The following is a 21,600-nucleotide window of genomic DNA, read 5'->3' on the forward strand; positions in this document are numbered from 1 at the left end:
TGATTATGTCTTTATATTTTCCTTTGGGCAGCCACTTTCAAGGTCAAGGATTAAAAAAGGCCATACCGTACATTTAACAAGTGACACTATTTAACTTATTATGGGGTAGAGTTTTGCCCTAATTTCAACAAAATTTCAAGAAACTTGAAATTCTCAGCTCGATATAGAAACCAGGTTCGCACAGATTTGAGAACATTCTTCTGATTAAGAGCTCTGGTCTCAGATTTAGAGGAGCTGATTCTTACTCTGGTGCTCTGTTTTAAAAAGCATTTAAGAATATTTTTTAACTCTGGTTTCTTTTATCTTCTTTAGTGAAGTGCCCAAGCATTTTCAGTTTTATAAGCTGAAATCAAACAAGGATATTTATTAATATATGTAATGATCCATTGTGAAACAGTTATCTAGTACACATGAAAAAAAAGATGACTTTTCTGGCTGTTACATATTTTTTCATTGATACACAGTTTGCCATATGTCTTAACATAAATAACATATTAACACAAATGAGAGTGTAGTATCATAGCACGGAGTATTGAAACCTCTAGGAAGCTATTAGCCATAAACTTCAATGCAGTATGAAGTTATGCAATGTATGGTCCATACCTCAGCTATTTTGTTAGGTTAATGCCTGGTCTATTTTGGTATTTATTTCTCAAAGCCTTAGCTTGTAGATGCTGTTGATGTGTAAAAAGTTTCTTTTTAGCCTGATAAGTCTTGTTCTTTGTTCTCCACATGTACACATTTTTTGCTTTATAAGCACTCAAAGCACTGTATATTGCCATGTTAATTTAAAAAGGAATGGACAGAAATCTAACACTTTTTTAAGAAAACTACTTCAGAACACAGTATTTAACTGTAAATTTTATTTTTAATTTCTTAAGTTTTCTGAAATTTCAGCTTTTTCTCTTTGGTTTTTAGATCTCAGCAGGGGTACCATGACGAGCGAGGAGTGTCCTGTGCCACTGAGGAGAATCTCCTCAGCAGGGCCAGGGCAGACTGAGGAATACAGCTCGGCGCACCCTGATGACATCATCGAGGAAGTTGGTCCAGGTGACGACGACGTCAGCATCGGAAGTGACTTAAGCACTCTTGTGTTGCCCTTCCCTGAGCTGGCGCCAGTGGTCTTCTTCTGCCTCAAGCAGACCACCTGTCCTCGCAACTGGTGTATTCGCATGGTCTCCAGTCCATATCCTTTTCTGTTCCTTCCTTGAAATTATCCATTTAAATCTAAGCAATAACATCTACATACTGTAGATGGATGGATGGTGTTCTTTGGTGTGCAATATTTCATTCATTTTATCATAACCCCCTATAACTGATCAAATCCGAATGTTTCTTCCTGCAACCACATTTTAGCTGTCGGGCCTGAATCTTCTCAAAGTAAGTCTGTTCAAATTCCTCATACAACTTCTAATTGCAGCAGTCAGTATTGTACTGCTAAGGCAATGGAAACTGCGCATTTGGGTGTAGTATTTTTGTTTGCATATGTGTGTGTGCTGGGGCTTTTAGCTAGCGGATAAGAATAGACGGTTGTCTTTTTGCCGACGACATTAACAGTGCCAGTTGGATGATAATGATTCTCTCCACAGTAGAGGTATAAAAAGAACACTGCAGTACCGTCTATCTGTTTGAGTTTTTGACTATAAATGTCTGAAAGCTTTGGTATGTGTCCCAGTTTTTTTTGTTTTTTTTTAGAAGACATGAAAATAGACTTTTCTTGGATTGTCTTTTTTTTATCATGAGTAATAGGGAATTATGTAGCAATCTTTAATTACATATTGTATGTACGTTTAAATTATGCAGATTTTTATTTTTTCATATTGTCTAACATTTCTCAGACTTTATAACGTGACTGCAGCTGTTGTAATCATTACCCCAAGCATAGCCCCGCTGTGTAAGACTGAGAATACCTTCCTTCTTTTTCCCTTTCAAATCTCAGCAGGCCTCATGTTCACAACACATAAACTAATGCAAGCAGTGTTACAAACCTTTTTTTCTCCATATTGTTAATTCCCCGGTAACATCAGCCTGGATATGCATAGGTCGCTGCTAAAGCTGCATGAGTCTCAAAGAAAAAAAAAACAATCATTCTGTTTGTTGGATATGTGTTATGTGTTGGATATGTGTATGTGTATGAGGAAAACACTAGAGTGGTAAAGGCAGGGTGGGATTGAAGTGGTTTGAGAGATAGTTGTTTCTTTACTTAAGTGGTCATGCCTCTCCTTAAACCTATTTAAACTCACAGCAACCACGTCTTTTGTTTTTATATTCAGTTGAACCTAGGCAGAATAAATATACCAGCATCTCACTACACTCTAACCATTTTAGGTTAGTTAAATGAATTAGATTGAATTTATTTTATTTGTATTGTGCCATATTACATCACTGGTTATCTAAGTTATTTAATCGAATCATAAAGATTGTTTAAAGGTCCTATATCATGCTTTTTAAGCTTTTCTAACTCACCTATAGAAAAATATGTGATGCAATAATACATATAGGTATATTGGTTTTAATATAGTATTATATTATAATAAAGAAAGAAAAATAATTTGATGCAAACCTGCCTTTCCCGTCTTGGTGTCACCAATTTCACGAAACCATGGTATTACTCTACTTCCGAATGTTGCACAAAGTCCAAGACCTCCCATGCCAATAATAACAGGTTTTCATGAATTAAACGTTCGATTAAAAAGAGATGTTTGCCCTGAGGAGATTAGCTGCTAAAAAAGCCACTTAGCCTCAACCTTGAGCTGGAATCGTGGCGCTGTGCCTCACATCATCTTTTCCTAAATGGAGAAAGCGGTATCTTGTTTACAGTGCGGGCACATTCTCGTTAACATAGCTGGTTCCTGGAGGGAGCCTTCCTATATAAATAATCTCCAATCACTCATTTTTACAGGTCAGGAAGGGCTGCTGCTAAGACAGCAGAACTCATGAGAATTAATTAGAGATGCATGAATCATCAAAATACCACATTGTTCATGATTTTGGTGAGGGAATAGCACTATAACATATTTAAAAGCAAAAACATTTTTGCATGATATAGACTCTTTAAACTATCTCTGAGGAAACATAATGGATTTTACTGAATCGTTAGCTATATTTATGTGTTCACAATTATTTGGTTGTGCTAACATAAAAATAATCTGAATAACTCTTTTACATAGGCTCAATATCAAATAAACTTATCATAACATACAATTATTTGCACTTCAATTTGTTCTGTATAAATACAGAGTGGACATATTTCCCTAAAACAAACACAAATGAGAAAACAACATACCTCATTTTCACGACTATAAGGCGCACTTAAACGTCTTTTTTTCCCCTCAAAATGTGCGGTGCGCCCTTTGGTGCGGTGCGCCTTATGTGTGTTGTAACTGCGACTTTTGAGACCACCTCATTGAGGAGATGATGAAAGAGTGGCTGAATGTAAGGAGACCAGGTGTTTTTTTTCCACTCATCACCGTCGCTGTTAATATGTAACTCCATGCGTGCCCATCTCACAGCTGATGTGAAAAACATGGGGAAACAAATTAAGGCTGTGCTCGCTGTTCAACCGCTCGACATCGGTGTGAACGGGACGCAGCAGGTGCAGCAGAAGCAGCGAGTTTACATGCAAAGTCAATGGTTGACGCGCGTATAGGCGCAGCAAAAGGTCCCGCAGCGCGTTTTGGCGGGCAGGAGCGTTTAAGCATCTGCCAACGCGCTGCTGCTGCTCGAGATGGAAAAATTGAAGTTTTGCTGCTGGACGCGCCGCATCAACCAATCAGAGAAGCTGATCTGGGAGCTGACAGCGAGACAGACACATAGCTCTGATGACATATGATATTAACGCCAATGAAAAGGACTGGATGGACGAGGAGATGATGAAAGCGTGGCTGAGGGAGGTGTATGTGAGGAGAACAGGTGTTTTTTTCCACGCATCACCATCGCAGTTAATCTGTGACTCCATGCGTGCCCATCTCACAGCTGATGAGAAAAACATGGTGAATCAAATGGACGCTGTGCTCGCTGTTATCCCGGGGGTCTGACAAAGGAACTTCAACCGCTCGACATCGGTGTGAAGCGGCCGTTCAAAGTAAGGCTGCGAGCGGCGTGGGAGCGATGGATGACAGACTGACCACAGTTTCACGATAAGTGGAAGGCAGCGTCGGGCAAGTTACGCCACCGTTTGCGGATGGATTGTAGATGCTTGGACTAACGTGTCTGCTGGCTCTGTTGTTCAAGCTTTCGCAAAAGCAGGCATTATTTCTGAGGAGCCGCGCTGCACGGAAAGTGACTCTGACAGCGAAGAAGAGGAAATTGGCATGTCTGATTTAGCGCAGCTGTTTAATTCAGAAACAGAGGATGATGACTTTGATGGGTTTGAATAATACTTTGTAATAAATACATTAATAAAGCACAATCATACTCAGTTTTGCTCCCACTCTATTTTTCTACCTGAAAACTTAATTCAACAGCAGCCTCTGGGCGCGTCTCCTCCTCTTCACCGCGGTGGCTGGCAGGTGTTTTTTCATCTAAATAATCTAAATCTTGCAGCTATATTTGCTGTGATCAGTGGGAATAAAGTAGTTTTAATATGTTTTTAAGTGAGAAAGTCCACCTGAAAACTTCATAATTGCAGTCAGTTCATCCAGATGATCTATTTCTGTCGGAGGCGCTCAGACCCCCACATACCAGCGGTGCACCGACAGCAGAAATCCCTTCAACAGCAGCCTCTAGGCCGGGTAGCCTCCAGGTTCACCGCGGCTGCTGGCAGGTGTTTTTCATCTAAATAATTTTAGCTGCAGGCACCAGGATACCGGTAATAAAAGCGAACAAATTCCGTCGGCAGGTTTCAGGATTTTAAGTTAATTTAGGAGTGATCACAGTGCTGTGTCATCTGCAATGTGTCTGTCTCATGGCCAGCACCCAGGTTTGATTAATACTTTGTAATAAATACATGAATAAAGCACAGTCATACTCAGTTTTGCCCCGCTGTATTTTTAAATACGCAGTAGAGGTATTTAAAGGTAGTAGAGGACATGTACCTGTATATAAAAAACGCGCCCTATAGTCCGGTGCGCCTTATGTGTGTGTTAAATACAGAAATGGCACACATAACTGAGACTGTGCCTTTTAGTACGGTGCGCCTTATGGTCATGAAAATACGGTACAAAGATGTTGTCTAAATCCAAAAATGCACCCACAACAGGTTCAGGAGGTTAAGGGGTTATCAATTTCCAAAAGTAAACTATAGCCTCCTTAAATCCTTCTGTTGCCGTTCCTGCATTGCAAAGTGAGAAAGTGGGTTGAAATCAACATCCCACAAAGTTCTCTGCTGCTCATCGCTGCTGCCCCTTCCTCCCCACACATGCAGTCAGATCAGTTTGCCTCAATCTGAATGGTATAATCAGTAGAAGTGTTTACATTAACACTGTTTGGAAAATATATCAGTATAAATGACTCCACTTGCTTGTATCACAATTTCATCAATTGAGCTCCATCTCCAGTGCATTTCAGATCAGCCCAAATTCATGTTTATCTTTGCATCTGTAAAGTAGGCAGCATATCAATACACATATAAAGATATGTTTTGCTTATGGAAGCTCAATTATATTGTCATTAAGTGCTGCTTTGGTTGTGCTCACTTTACTGTAACCAATTGTGCATGAAGGTCAACAATAAGTGGTTATTTTAACCATCTCTTTGAGATCAATAAATGTGTCCGTCACTCAGCATGAGCGAGACACCTTTAGTCATACACATGGCAACAAAGGAATACACACACATCATTGTTCCCACATGTATGCCTGCTGCCCAGCACCTGCAGCATTTTTCTCTGCCCCACTCAACTCCTTTTTACTTATACAATGGAGATCTACCCTATTCTCACATAATATCTTAGTTTAAAATATATTAATAGGTATGTTATACAGTAGGCTTCTGCTCAATGTCTGTCTTCATAGAAAATTATAATGCTTTGGTTTGAGACTCGTGTATAGTACAGAAAAACATAACAGTACTAACTTAAAGAGAAATGGATCTGATATTAGGCAGAACTGGATGTGCCTCTCTGAGAAAATAAAGGATGTTTCTTTTTGTTTTTTTCTCAGTCAACCAAAGGAGAAAAATATATTCCCTGATATGTTTGTGGTTTGAACCTCAGCCGTTTGGAAAGTATATTGTATTTCTTTTTTTTCTATGCGTATGTAGTCTTAAAGGGAGAGGCGAATTATTCATAGAGAGACCAGTCACAACAGGATAGGTTGCATTTCTAAATTGGTCTGATCAGAGTGTACAGTGCAAACCACAAATACAGAGATATATTCCTGTTTTCTCAGGAAAGTCAACAGACCATGATCACAATATATCACAATGTTATGGGTAGCAGTGCTGCCTTGCAGAAAGAAGGTTCTGGGTTCAATTCCCAAGCATAGTTTGCTTATTCTCCCTGTGCATGAGTGGGTTCTCTCAGGCTTCCTCCAACAGTCCAAAAACATGACTGTTAGGTTAATTGGTTTCTCCTTAGATGTGTGTTTGAGTGAATGCGTTGCCCTGCCACAGTGTACCCCGCCTCTTGGCCATTAACAGCTGGACATAGTCACCAGCATCCCTCACGACCGCAGCAGGGATGAAACATGACAGAGAATGGATGGATGGACGGATTTTTCTTCCTTTTGGTTCTTAGGATATAACAATATAAAAGCCTCAGAAAGACTGCAAATAATGCCCAGAAGAGAATCCTGTATGAACGTATGACGATGAATTGACCATGTTCATAAAAGTCTTCCAATGAAACATTTTAAAAATATTTGCTCTCAAAACAAGACAGTTGCTCTATCATATAGTATGGTATATAATAATAATTATAATAATAATAATAATATTGGATGTAATATAATATAATGATATTGGAAATCACATCTCACCATTACTGAATAAATAATAATTGTATACACACACACACACATACAGGTGCTGGTCATAAAATTAGAATATCATGAAAAAGTAGATTGATTTCAGTAATTCCATTTAAAAAGTGAAACTTGTATATTATATTCATACATTACATACAAACTCATATATTTCAGATGTTTATTTTGTTTAATTTTGATGATTACAAATGACAACAAATGAAAATCTCAAATTCATCATATCAGAAAATTAGAATATTGTGAAAAGGTTCAAAATTGATGGCCCCTGGTGCCACACTCTAATCAGCTAATTAACTCAAACCACCTGCAAAAGCCTTTAAATGGTCTTTCAGTCTAGTTCTATAGGCTACACAATCATGGGGAAGACTGCTGACTTGACAGTTGTCCAAAAGACGACCATCGACACCTTGCACAAGGAGGGCAAGACACAAAAGGTCATCGCTAAAGAGGCTGGCTGTTCACAGAGCTCAGTGTCCAAGCACATTAATAGAGAGGCGAAGGGAAGGAAAAGATGTGGTCGAAAAAAGTGTACAAGCAAGAGAGATAACCGCACCCTGGAGAGGATTGTGAAACAAAACCCATTCAAAAATGTGGGGGAGATTCACAAAGAGTGGACTGCAGCTGGAGTGAGTGCTTCAAGAACCACCACACACAGACGTATGAAAGACATGGGTTTCTGCTGTCGCATTCCTTGTGTCAAGCCACTCTTGGAACCACAGACAGCGTCAGAAGCGTCTTGCCTGGGCTAAAGAGAAACAGGACTGGACTGCTGGTGAGTGGTCCAAAGTCATGTTCTCTGATGAAAGTAAATTTTGCATTTCCTTTGGAAATCAAGGTCCCAGAGTCTGGAGGAAAAGAAGAGAGGCACTTCACCCACGTTGCTTGAAGTCCAGTGTAAAGTTTCCACAGTCAGTGATGGTTTGGGGTGCCATGTCATCTGCTGGTGTTGGTCCATTGTGTTTTCTGAGGTCCAGGGTCAACGCAGCCACATACCAGGAAGTTTTAGAGCACTTCATGCTTCCTGCAGCTGACCAACTTTTTGGAGATGCAGATTTCATTTTCCAACAGGACTTGGCACCTGCACACAGTGCCAAAGCTACCAGTACCTGGTTGAAGGACCATGGTATCCCTGTTCTTAATTGGCCAGCAAACTCTCCTGACCTTAACCCCATAGAAAATCTATGGGGTATTGTGAAGAAGAAGATGCAATACACCAGACCCAACAATTCAGAAGAGCTAAAAGCCACTATTAGAGCAACCTGGGCTATCATAACACCTGAGCAGTGCCACAGACTGATCGACTCCATGCCACGCCGCATTGCTGCAGTAATACAGGCCAAAGGAGGCCCAACTAAATACTGAGTGCTGTACATGCTCATACTTTTCATGTTCATACTTTTCAGTTGGCCAACATTTCTATAAATCCTTTGTTTTTATTGGTCTTCAGTAATATTCTAATTTTCTGATATGATGAATTTGAGATTTTCATTTGTTGTCATTTGTAATCATCAAAATTAAACAAAATAAACATCTGAAATATATGAGTTTGTATGTAATGTATGAATATAATATACAAGTTTCACTTTTTAAATGGAATTACTGAAATCAATCTACTTTTTCATGATATTCTAATTTTATGACCAGCACCTGTATATATATATATATATATATATATATATATATATATATATATATATATATATATATATATATATATATATATATATATATATATATATATATATATATATATGTGTGTGTGTGTGTGTGTGTGTGTAGGTTAGCTAGAATCATCTAAATTGTATTTGTACATAAATGAGAAATTGTACATAAATGAGAAAGATAATTATTTTAAATAGTCCTTCATATTTACATTCAGTGAACTCACAATATCTGTAAATGATTAGTAAAAGTTTAGATCAAGATGATATATATGCATAACCCTCAACATTTAACTGACATGGAGGCACACCTAAGGATGAATTTTAATCTGGGAATAAACAGGTATTTTAAAGGACAATGACCCTGAGCAAACAGCCAATCTGGTTACAGTGGGATTTACAGGAAGGACAAAATGTCAGTGCCTTGTGGTCTCAATCAGAAGCCCTGATTGCTACCACTATTTTTTTATGGTAAAATTTAAAAAAAGGAATGAGTAAAATTCTTGCAGAATATCAGGAAAAGTTTTAAAAGGAAATGGTTAAACCAAGATATCGTTTTCAATTTTTAAAGCGATCATTCTCACATTCGCTGAATCAACGTTGAAGTCATCATACAGATTAAAGTACTAAACATGAAAGATGCTTTTCTGAATTTAAAGTTGATCTTTCAGCTTTACGGTTGAAAATTGAGCTGTTCTTCTATAGATTTTGATCAAAAATGTTGCTTTAGAATATTTTTTTTTCCTTATATTTAATAGAAAATAGGACGGAAATATCAAACATTAGCAGAAATAGATAAATTACCTTTGTGACACTTTTTAGCTGTAGAAATATTTACATCTAATTAAACTAACTTGTGTTCACATAAATTTTCATTTTCCTTCCAAGCAGACCTAAAATTAACAATGGTCATACCTGTGATTACAGCTAAATGAAATGTGATGTTTAATGTATAATTCTTGGTACACTGAGGTTCTTGTCTGTTTAGAACACATGTCTTAGTTACCCAGGGAAGATTATTTCTGGTCAGTAATTCATTTTGCAAGTCAAGCTGTCACTCATACTCTAGTATGCTTCAGCTAACAGAACTGCTTCCAGATTAACTCGACCTTTCAGTAGTTTGTTTTCCCATACATTTAAAGAGAAATCAAAGCCGTAGCTGTTGGGTCATGCTCATGATTTCAATATATATTTTGAAAGTATAGTTTTATATGCTGGTGTATAAAATATTTGATGCTTTAAACAGTCATATGAGGAATACATTTGGGTAATATTTTGCAATGTGCATCCTGCATAATACTTCTCTTTGTGAATGATTACAAAATAATTCTTTGAAACAGGCTTTAGTGCAAAAATGTATTAACAGCGTGCAGCAGTTTAGACAGGGAAAGATTTGGGATGTTTGAATGATTTTTTTATAGTAGCAGTGTTGATTGATGTATGGCTCAGGGCACTTTTTCTTTCCTCTTCCAAACATCATCAAAGGTGTGCGCACATTTCCTTTTTCCTCCCAATGTGATTTTCTGTTTTCCTCTGAATAATTAGTATTGTTCGACTACAAGCAGTGGCCTTCCCTGTGAGGTCTGTTCTCCTTGAGCCAGCTTCAGTTTTTTTTTTTTTTTTTTTACATGCCTTTTATTCCTCCAGACTGGGATAAACTGGGATAATAACCTTTTTTTTTTTTTTTGCTGTAGCTCTTTACATGAGGTGTTTCTACATAAGAAATTTGTTCTTGTAGATCCTGAGTGACTGTTCCGTTCTGACAGATTTATTATTAAAGAACAGCAAAAGTTTATCTTTATTTCACAGCAAGAGTCTTCTCTTCTTTAATCTTATGCTTGTTTACCTGTCATCTTTTTGGCATTCTGTCCTACACGCTTTAATTTTGCATCACTCAAAAATATAGTCACGTTTTCTTTTAAACAAATCTCTTTTTCTCTCGCCTAGGATTATGCCTAGTTCCCCCTTTTTTGGTTATGCCTTCATGTTGTGCAATAATGCAAGCGTTCCACTTGCTTTAATGAGCCTCTGCTTCAAGCAGGAAATGAACTGTTGTCCTTTTACCTCAGGGAACATCTTCCTTTAAAAAAAGGTGTAAACATTAATGAGACAAACCTCGCTTAAAATAAATACAACTCATTAGAATAGTAACGGTTATGCTTGGAAAATAAATAGCGCTTGTTGTACAACTAATTCTAATGATCTCCTCTCCCTCTTTAGTTTCCTGCGCTGCTTCTTCCTCCCTTTCTCGTTCCACTCCCTCAGGTTTTGCACCAACTCCATTAGTTCTCCGTGGGCTGAAAGAGATAAATGAGAAACGATGAAAGGCTTAAAGCGACTCTAATGACAATTGTAGTCTGCATGTTCTCTTTCTATGTACGGCCATACTGATTCCTCTGTGGTTGTCTGCTTGCACTTTACACGGACCTCTCATGGTTCGATATCTTCACATTCTTTAAAGAAGAAATCAGTTAGGACTAAATTTGGATGTTTAAAGCTAAACTGTCTCAAGCTGCATTTTAATCATTACGAAATATATTGTTTTCTTTAATTACAGTAAAAACTAGGAAGTACAATGAGAGTGTTTAGAATGTTTTTTATTTATGCTAAACTGAATCTTTATCTTAATCACTTAATGACCCTTTAATTTGTCAAAATATATATTTCCTTATTAAATTCTTGTCTAACTTTTTTAAGGACTTAGAACTCTCCCTTAAAAAGCAGGTCAAATTTGCAACAAAAAAAAATAATCTAAAATTCATGGAATTTTATGCGTATTCATAATAAAGCTTAAAGATTACATCAAATTTGTATAATATGATATTTTCTGACCACATACATAGACCCAGATGAGTAGTACAATAGCTAGAGGACAGCCAAAAGAACTACTCTATAAGCAGTAACACCAGATAAAAAAAGTTAATTCAGATAGTCACTGTAAAATATTAGCTAAATATAAATTAGAGTTGGGGCAATACATGATTGTATATTCAGATAAAACATAAAATGCTAAATGGATTGGCCGCACCCACCTTCTGACGTTGGCTTTTTCAGTTTCTTCATCACATTCTTGGAACATGGCCTCATTAGGAACATTTAATCACTAGACACTGTCTGTAAATCCCCTAAATGGAGGCTTTCAATTAACAGAACTGCAATCATAATGATAATTAACATACCTCATGAATTAATGGATGTCTTAACCTAGTACTTACTTATTTGTTGATGTGATTTTCTTTAGAGCATCTTTTTGTATATATGCATTCATGTGCTTTTATTGTATTTTATAAACATCAACCTACCATGGAACTACAGATAAAAATGAGCCCTTGTGTCTAAATCTAGTATGTTTACTCTAATATACTCATGTTGTTTATTTTGTACTGTCCCATCATAAAATGAACAAACAACCATGCAACCAATTTCTGTGGAAAAAAGATGTTCCTGCTCTATAAGTTACTGCAGTTGGCTTTTAGCTCTGCATCTGAATATTTCAGTTCTAAGCTAAACTGGAACTTTAACTGCTGTGCAAAAAATTATAATTATTCTTGCTTTGCAGGAAAATGTTACAGTCTGAAAATCAGGCTTTATAGTGCTACAGCTGAGAAAAATTTAATATAATTCAATTTGATGGCAAAAAACATAGCCTGTAATTATAGTTACTATAAAGTTTCAATTGATCAAAAGGAAAAAAAAAATCACCATTTTATAAAAGCTTGTGACAGAGAATAATATTTCTTTACTCATTTTTGCTCTTAGAAGCCTGATTTGAAGCAATGCCTTCTATATAAATTTTGTCAACTATCTTGAGCCTTCTCCTCAAAGCAGTGGACAGGTGTTTGAGGAAAATAATAAAAGTAAATGTTTGGTTCATTTAAAAATAAGTTGTGAATTTCAGCATTTTCTAAAAGGGTACCATTTGATGTGTAGTAAATCAGGCCAATATTCGTGTTTTCTCTAAAGAATATTGCATGCAAGCATGAATTATATTTTTTTTAAAATCCTAAACAAGACATATTCATTAATGGTTCGAATATGGATGAAAGATTTTCTTCCTCAGTCCTCCACCGTTGGCTATACAGTGAATCCGTTTTTGAAGTAAAATGTTTTTTGGTTCTAATGTTGGATTGTGGATCTGTCCAACTGAAATTTGCATATTCACCATGTACTCTGGCTTCCTCACACTGCCAAAGAATATGCATGTTAGGTTAGGTGATCACTCTAAATCGCCTTTAGAAGTGAGTGTGTGAGTGCTCTGTGTCTGTGATAGACTGGTAACCTTTTCTAGGGTGAATCCTGCCTCTTGGACAATGGCTACTGAAAGTATTCACAGCCCTGCACAAGGATGAATTGATGGATGGATGAATCTATCCCTATTTGTCAGAAAGTCCATGATTTACAGTTAAAGTCAGCAGAAAATGTAAACTTCAAAGGGGTTTAAACATGGACAACTGAAGCAGGATGGTGAAATTACTAAACCAGTTCAGAATGCTTCAAATATTCACTTAAAGCTTTACCCTGTAGGCCCAGAATGATATGAAAAGTAATACTTGGGTCATTGATTAGAGTAAATTTCTGTATGAATAATCAGTTTTTACTGTAGCAGACATGGACCAGGTGGAAATGCAAGGGTTGAAAGCATAAACAAACAGCTCTTCCCTTATTTCTGGACAACCTTAAGTACATTCACCCCATTATAAAGCACAGAATTTAATGAGGAGTCAAAACTAAAGTCAAATTGGAAAGAGAATAAAAGGGCTCTTCACTGATTTGCTTTTTGGTATTAAGTTAAAGAACAGATTTGATAATTCACTGAATTGATTAACTCACCCACCAGTTGCACAAACATGATTTAATATATGTTTTTATATATTATATTTTCCTGTTGCTGAACTATGGATTTACAGGGCACCTGTTTATAAGCTCTAACCTTAGGACCTCTTGACGTTCCTTACTGGCATTTAGCTAAACAGAATACGACAATCTGTTATATGTCAAGAAATATAGGCATAGTTTACCTCAATAAATCTAACAAACTACACAATTTCTTCACATGTACTCTGTGTGACACATGTTTATGTACAAACAGTCATATGTTTTAAGAGCTTATCCATTGGCTATGTTTGTTTAACTTGAATTTTTTTGTTGATTTTCAGAAGGCTGTAATCCTGGTTTTGACTTGCATTATCCATGTGCATTTCCGTCATGTAATGACATCTAAAAGGCTAAAGGCTTTCCCCATTCAGCATTACGAAGCTTCATTCCTGCCCACAACAGTGTTCTGATGGCTGAGCCTCCAAAAAGTGAGGGAATAGGAGGTAGGAGCTGCAATTTGTCTTATTTGAAATCAGCCTAAAGCAAACTGAAGGCTTATAAACCATAGAGAACAAGTGCATTCAGTGGGGTAAATGAGGAAAGACTGGTAAAAAGAGTCTACTAATTAAGTCAAGACTCTGGCTAAAGGAGAAATGACTTAAACAGGGTAAACTAGTGAGAATGACCCTAACATTACCTAAACCAACAAAAAAAAAATAAGGAAATACAGAAGAAAGTAAGCTAGGAAATATCTGACCAATGTAAGCAAACAGTAACTGTATGACATTCCTCAAATGGAAAAATAACAGAAGATAGCGAGCTCTAACAGATTAAATCAAAGCATAAATCTCACCTGTAGACCATGACATTAGGGAGCTGTTTAAAAGATAGGAAAAAAATAAAAATAGGCAGAAAAAAAAAAACAGAAAAATTAGACTGTACTAAAAATGTACTAGTAAACCATCATGGTATAATTAACGTAAATTAAAAGCCTTGGTTAAAACATACGTTTGTTGGCATGATTTCAAAGACTGTATTACATCACCAATATCAATTGGCTGAGTCTAGGGGCTGTACCTCTACACCGATCCCTTCTGGGCTTTTATTTAGACCTCAGCTACAATAAAAGCACATGGATAGATCATCATTTTGTTCTTGATGGTAAATAAAATGACTTAACAGTGTGCAAGTGCCTTTCATCACTTGCAACAACCAGGTTGTTGCAAGTGATGAATTTTGCACTACAATATAACATTTATCCTGTACAATTCATCCTGAAGATTAAAATAGAAATCTGTTAGAAAGAAGGAAGCTGTAGCAGCCTCATAAGGGGTGACAGTGGCGTTGGATGTAGGAGTTTGCCCTAAAATCGAAGGATTGACGGTTCAAGCCCCGACTCCGACTTTCATTGTCGTTGTGTCCTTGGGCAAGACACTTCACCTGCATTGTCTACTGATGGTGGTCAGAGGGCCCGGTGGCGCCAGTGTACGGCAGCCCCACTTCTGTCAGTGAGCCCCAGGGCAGCTGTGGCTACAATGTAGCTTGCCACCATCAGTGTGTGCGTGAATGGGTGAATGAATGTAGTGTAAAGCGCTTTTGTCAAGTCTCCTAACTTGAATAAAGGTGCTATATAAGTACATGCCATTTACCATTCATAACATAAGTGTCAACATCATAATTTTAAAGCGTTAAAAAAGTTTAAATTCAATTTCAGGGCTTAGTTTTCTTTTGGAAGTAGTTCATCAATCCACCACACGGTGATGTCCATTCGGCTTTTCAATAGATTCTGAGGGTTTTTCTTGTCCAACATCCCCTTTAAGTGACTCCACAGATCGTAAATGGTAATGACCTGTACTTACAAAGCACTTTTTTAAGGAGAGTTGACTAAAGCACTTTACACTAAATTCAGACCCATTCACACAACCAAACTCACACACTAATGGTGACAAGCTACATTGTAGCCACAGCTGCCCTGGGGCTCATTGATAGAAGTGAGGCTGCCGTACACTCATGCCACCAGTCACTCTGACCACCATCAGTTGGCAAGGCCGGTGAAGTGTCTTGCCCAAGGACACAACAACACTGAGAGCCGGAGCTAGGGCTTGAGCTAACAACCATCCCGTTGCAGGGCAAACTTCTGCGTCCAATGCCACTGTCGTCCCACGGATGCTTCAGATTTAGGTCTGAGTTCTGGGAAGGCTGGTCTGTCTCAGGAAAATGTTGTCTTGTTAAACGGATTATATGCCTGGAATCAATGTGTTGCTTAAAATAAAATCCCTCTTTGCTTTAATAACAGAAAATGGAGGTTTTATGTTTCTGCACCTATTCCAATTTAATGCTGCAAACAAAATGTTTCAATGGTTTTCAATTAGTGGTATACATAGTTTGGGTTTTTGTCAACTATATCCCATATATATTTGGTTTAAATAGTCCTTTTGCTTTTCATTAGACTCTACTATACTCCAATAAAGTAACATAAGTTACTTAATATGGATTTTCATTAAAAAGTGATGTTTCTTAATATCTAGCACTTAAGGACTAGGACTATAGAAAAATCCAGGTTTTATTTACCTGTGCAATAATCCTCTGTAATTTTGTCTAAATTTTTTCCATTGAAACCCTGTAATTAGATCATCCAATCTTGCATAACCTGTCTGGAAACTGTACCCTTAGCCAAAGCAGTAAAAACATGTCAGAAAACCGTGCTTAGACAGTTTAACATTATTTCAGGTTCAATTAATCAAATTTTATAAAGGTTATAATGTTTAAAATAAATAAATAAATTATATCCAACATAATTATATTTAGCAGTTTATTATCCAAAAAACAGTTTGACTCAAAAGTTTCATCCACAAAAGCTAATAATGCTTTGATTTCTTCTATATGTTGCCTAAAAATCTTGGACTTTAAACCTCTTAGAAATCTGCATTAAACATAATGCTTGCACCCACGCAAGTATGAGCGGATTTTTCCTTTCACCTGTCATCATCACATTTTGCAGCTTCATTTTTTTATGTATATAGTATAAGACTCAGATCCTCTTTTTTTCGCTCTGCCAGCTCCACTCAGAAGTAATGCTTTGCTAAAACTCAAGCTCTTGGGAGAATTTAATAAATAATTTTAAGGCTCTATCATTACTAACTACAGGTTACATTTTATCCATTTGATTTCTTTGTAGTTTGCTATTTGCCATCTATTATCCACTAAGTGCTATATAAATTGCATGAGTCATTCTGCAGTGAGTCTGTTCATTGCTCACGACGCCCTTAGAAATTCTCTGGAACAGGCCTAAAGTTTTTATCCTTTGTTTAGCTCTATCTACTTTATCTAAAGAAAAAATAAGATTGGGCTGGGATCTACTCTAACTAATGATGGGTGAAATACTGGGAATATGTAAAATAACCTGGCATGCCAAAATGATAACGTGTCAGAGACTGATCACGTCGAATATGTTAAGGGGAAGGGGGGACATTCAGCAGAATGCTCAGAGCAGATTGGACAAAGCAACATCTAGCGCTTGCATACCAAAGTTTAGTTTTAGCCAACCATGGTGACAAATGAAATAGCAGCGGATTCCAAGAGAAACCGCAACAACTTACGCTTTTATACTATAGTGGATTCTGACAAAATACATATGAGAGCAGCGGCTATCCCTCGCTATTTGTTTTGGTTCGACCGTGGGCTTTGTAGCTCTTGTTTTGGTCACATCTATAACCTGCTCCTTAAAGGAATAGTACACCCAAAACATGATTAGCCTTCATTTTCTACTCACCCCCATGCTGAACAACACTCTGGAGTACTTTTTTGATATCTCAAATGCATCTGGAGATCTGGGAGGCTTCTTGCTGTCTGCTGACATTCAAATAATGGAGGTCTATGGTGACCGAGACAGAAAGGTCCATAAAAGTCCACAAAAAACGTGTCAATATTCCTCCATACTGCTCATCCAATGTATTCCAAGTGTCCTGAGTGGGTAGCATCCAGAATTTACTCGAAACGAAGTCATTTAGAATGTTTTTAGAGCATAAACAGTAGTGTATAGGATTTCCTGAAAGCGAGCACACGCGCGCTCACGACGCTACGGAAGCCGGCAGATCAAACCAGATGAAAGTGCGCATTCAGCGTCTGCTCTTCCAATAATGCAAGCGTAGAAGAAGAAATGTGCTATTTACCTGTGCAAAGAAAGAAACAACGAAAGAAAAATATCTGAGGACTTCAGTGTTGAGGAAGAGCATGAGTTCTTTGCCGAGCTGAATGCGCACTTTCATCTGGTTTGATCTGCCGGCTTCCGTAGCGTCGTGAGCGCGCGTGTGCGCGCTTTCAGGAAATCCTATACACTACTGTTTATGCTCTAAAAACATTCTAAATGACTTCGTTTCGAGTAAATTCTGGATGCTACCCACTCAGGACACTTGGAATACATTGGACGAGCAGTATGGAGGAATATTGACACGTTTTTTGTGGACTTTTATGGACCTTTCTGTCTCGGTCACCATAGACCTCCATTATTTGAATGTCAGCAGACAGCAAGAAGCCTCCCAGATCTCCAGATGCATTTGAGATATCAAAAAAGTACTCCAGAGTGTTGTTCAGCATGGGGGTGAGTAGAAAATGAAGGCTAATGATGTTTTGGGTGTACTATTCCTTTAAACCAAAACATTGCAACGTGATTGGTTGACCTGTTTTGTGTCTGGCAAGAAGTACAATTGTAAAAAATGGATTCTCATGTTATTTTAAACTCACAATGTGAGAAATTACCATGCAGACAAGCTAACTTTAATAATAATTAATAATCTTTAATACAAGTGCAAAAACTCAACATGAAATGTGCATGAAAAGAAAACCATGAAGCATACAAGAATTTATTTGCTTTAATGCAATTTAGCAAAATAATGTAGAAACTAATGAAAAGAACAAAGTAAGGGACTTGAAAATATATTTGCTAGTTTATAATTGCATGTGTTTAGAAAGAAATTAATCAATATTATACTTTGGGAATATAAAAATTGCTGCATAGGAGACGGAAAATCTAAGAAAATGTTTTTCTGCTATATATCTAATGGTTCAGGGTATAACTTATCCCTTTAACTGCTGAGTTGACATATTTACATCTCCATTTCTGCTCAACAGACATTTACAGAACTGCAGACAAAAGAGTGATGCAATTACTGTCATACATGTCTGTCAGTCAAGAGCTTCAATATTGCAGGAAAACAGTGACTAAATCTGTAGTTTTGCTGTTATGTACAGCCTCACTCTCACCTCTTATTTCTTTATATTATAGATGTGATTACAAACTTTATCAGAAACACAAACTAAAACACAAAAGGATTTAGTTTATGCAAAGAAATGTATTTTAAAGAATAAAGTCGGATATTATTTCTGTATGGTTTTGCAGAAATGTGTGGTTTTCTTCCATTTTTTGTTATATCTCAGAAACAAATACAAAATCAGATCTTGTCCAGAACTATTGGCTAAGAGAAGCAGCTTGTTAAATGAATCTAAATAGTTTGTCAAAATACTTAAAGTACTTTTAGAGTGATCAATTTTGAGATCAATTTTGACTCCTAAAATTGAGATACTTCACATCATACAATTGTTAGAAGAGCATGCTTAGTTGTTCACCCTTCTTCAGAAAACAAGATCAACTGTCAGGTTGCATCAGTTCCACCAAAAAAAATCTAAAGCTACCAAAGTTTCCATGGTACTATATTAGTTTATATATTAATTTAATGGTAATTACTAGAGACATCTGCTAAAACAGCTGTAGATAAGCCAGGCAGTAATTACTCATCTCAGAACACTGTCTATTTAGCTATGTCTGTCTATATAGCTAAAAAGGAAGCAGAGAGAATTATTAATACATATTTGTCATATGTAAAGTTTAAATGACACACTGAAAACTCTGTCTGCTTAAACTCAACTTAAATTTAACTTTTAGTTTTTGAAAAATTGTGATTTTTTTTTTTATTCAAATGACTCTTTTCATTGCCCTTAATTTGCCAAATTGATTGTATCTCATTGCGAATAAAGAGAATTAGGTCTGTTAATAATAATTCTTCAAAGAGTAGAGATAACTATTATGAATCCTTTGAACACTTCCACTCTTGTAGGAAGTGCAAATTCTGAATTATGAAAATTCAAAGTTTTTTTTTTTGTTTTATAGATCACAAGATTCAGATAGACTCACTCTTGAATCATACGCCTACTTAGTTTGTGTGCTCCAAGGTCTACCTTTTGGTAATGAATACTTACGAGCACATTAGTGGACCAAAAGGAGTCATTGTAATATCAAGGAGGCCACTAAATCACATGCCCTTTTAGTGCATTTGAATATAGTTACTGGCTTTTTTTTAAGCTTCTGCTCCTATGAATCACTCACCCTTTAGATCTTCATTGACATTTTGTTTAGCTGCAGTTTATGTCGGTAAGACATAAAAATGGCTTTGAAACTGCTTGAATCATTCTGCTTGAATCATTCACTAAACAATGAATCCAAAGTATTTAACTGTGCACCAGACCACAAATGAGCTTAAATATGAAGGTAGTTCTAAGAGTATTTTGTCCATTGTAAGATAAGTAATAATGCACAGTAATAAGCTGTAATTATTTGAGTATCAAAGATAAAGTCAGTTCAAAGTAGGTTTGAGGGGTTTGGCAGATGCAGAATGAGTTCTAATTAGATTGCCTGTTAGTTTAGATTGAAAAATGTAATATTGGATGATATGTGCATGCACAAGATGCATCTGTATATCCACCTACGTTTAATTTGTTTTAGTAATTAAATTCAAGAATTAACAATTCATTTACAATAGATATTATTTACACACAGAATAATCCATTTCAGTTTTTCCATTGTTCAGGACCTTCAGCTAATGAAAACATATAGCATGCATCGCAAGTTATATTTCTTCAGTCCTTTTTTTTGCAATGTTTACTGCATCATTGTAACATGACATGGAAGCATTAGTCTGTGGCTCAGCCGAGGTGTTAATGAAGCTCAGTGGCAGGCTTCCGTTTGTTTGCATTTCCAGTTATCAGGCCTCCAATCTTTCTTTACCAGAACGGTACTTTAGGGAATTTGTGTATGACCAGTTTGCTGATACTGATACTGTGGTAATAACACTTTAGACACTCTAAGACACCCCAAATGAAGAGCTATGCATACTTTATACTTTATATGGAGACTATGGAACACAGTGGACTAATTGCAGCACAACATGAAAAATTTGCCTAAGACCTCAAGCAACTTTATTTTTCTTACATCTCATCTCTTCCTCTAGATACTTTGATCTTCAAAGAAAAATCATCTTAATTTTGCGTGAAAAAAATGGCTTTAGATTTTCTTCTTCTGATCCTGCGTCTCCAGCTCTTGAGTTTCTTGAAGCCCTGGCTGCAGCTGCAGTTCATGTCCTGTGAAGATCTTATAAGCTTTTGTAGGGGCTTTTAAAGAAAAAGTCCGGTCAGCAAGGAATGATTCATTATTTATACCTAGAACTAATACATTCATGGTGATTTAATGAATTTAGCGTTAATCAGTAAAAAAATAAAAACAATATTTTTCATTGCGATTACTGAGTCGATGAACGGCCATTTTTGCCCAAATATAATAACCTGACATCTTCTAGCAGTGACGTTGTGGTGCGGTTGGCCTAGCGCCATTCTCCTCGCTTTACAAGCAAAGTCACTGGGAGCTAATAGACACCCCTACAATCAACAGCAACAATATTTTGAGAGGACTTCACAGTAGAAATTTGCAACAGCTGTAGTTAAACTGACAATGCCCACGTGCATGGCAGCTGGATGTTGTAATACATCGGGTAAAAGTGAAAAAATAATTAGTTATTTCACCTTTACGATTTATGATCCCTGCGATGGACTGGCAACTTGTCCAGGGTGTACCCCACCTCTCGCCCGTAGACAGCTGGACATAGGCACCAGCACCCCTCATGACCCCACTTGGGATTAAGCGTGTAAGGAAATGGATGGATAGATGGATAGGTTCATGATCCTCCACAGACAGCTTCATCATTGGAACTTGCGAGGTAGGATTTGCCATCGAACTTCTAGCCAGAGAAAAAAACGCGTTATTAATCCGTTACTCTCTGCTTCGCATAGTGCACGGGTCGTCACCATCATGGATAATAGTGCGTTGTGACAAACACCAGATACAGGACTGGGACTTTCTCAACAGCCAATAC

The 21,600-nt window shown here is 37.0% G+C and overlaps 1 protein-coding gene across 1 annotated transcript in view; it reads left to right on the forward strand.

Moving 5' to 3' along the window:
• The first annotated feature begins 935 nt into the window (after positions 1–935).
• The window catches only part of LOC119777652 (voltage-dependent T-type calcium channel subunit alpha-1I-like), a 182,615-nt gene continuing 161,950 nt past the window's right edge, over positions 936–21,600 (forward strand). The window contains exon 1 of the mRNA XM_038276619.1: positions 936–1,186. Within this exon, the coding sequence (XP_038132547.1) occupies positions 936–1,186 (251 nt within the window). The remainder of the gene's footprint in view (positions 1,187–21,600) is intronic.

This window comes from Cyprinodon tularosa, unplaced genomic scaffold (assembly GCF_016077235.1).
Source record: "Cyprinodon tularosa strain WSP-4 unplaced genomic scaffold, ASM1607723v1 ctg126, whole genome shotgun sequence".
Lineage (NCBI taxonomy): Eukaryota > Metazoa > Chordata > Actinopteri > Cyprinodontiformes > Cyprinodontidae > Cyprinodon > Cyprinodon tularosa.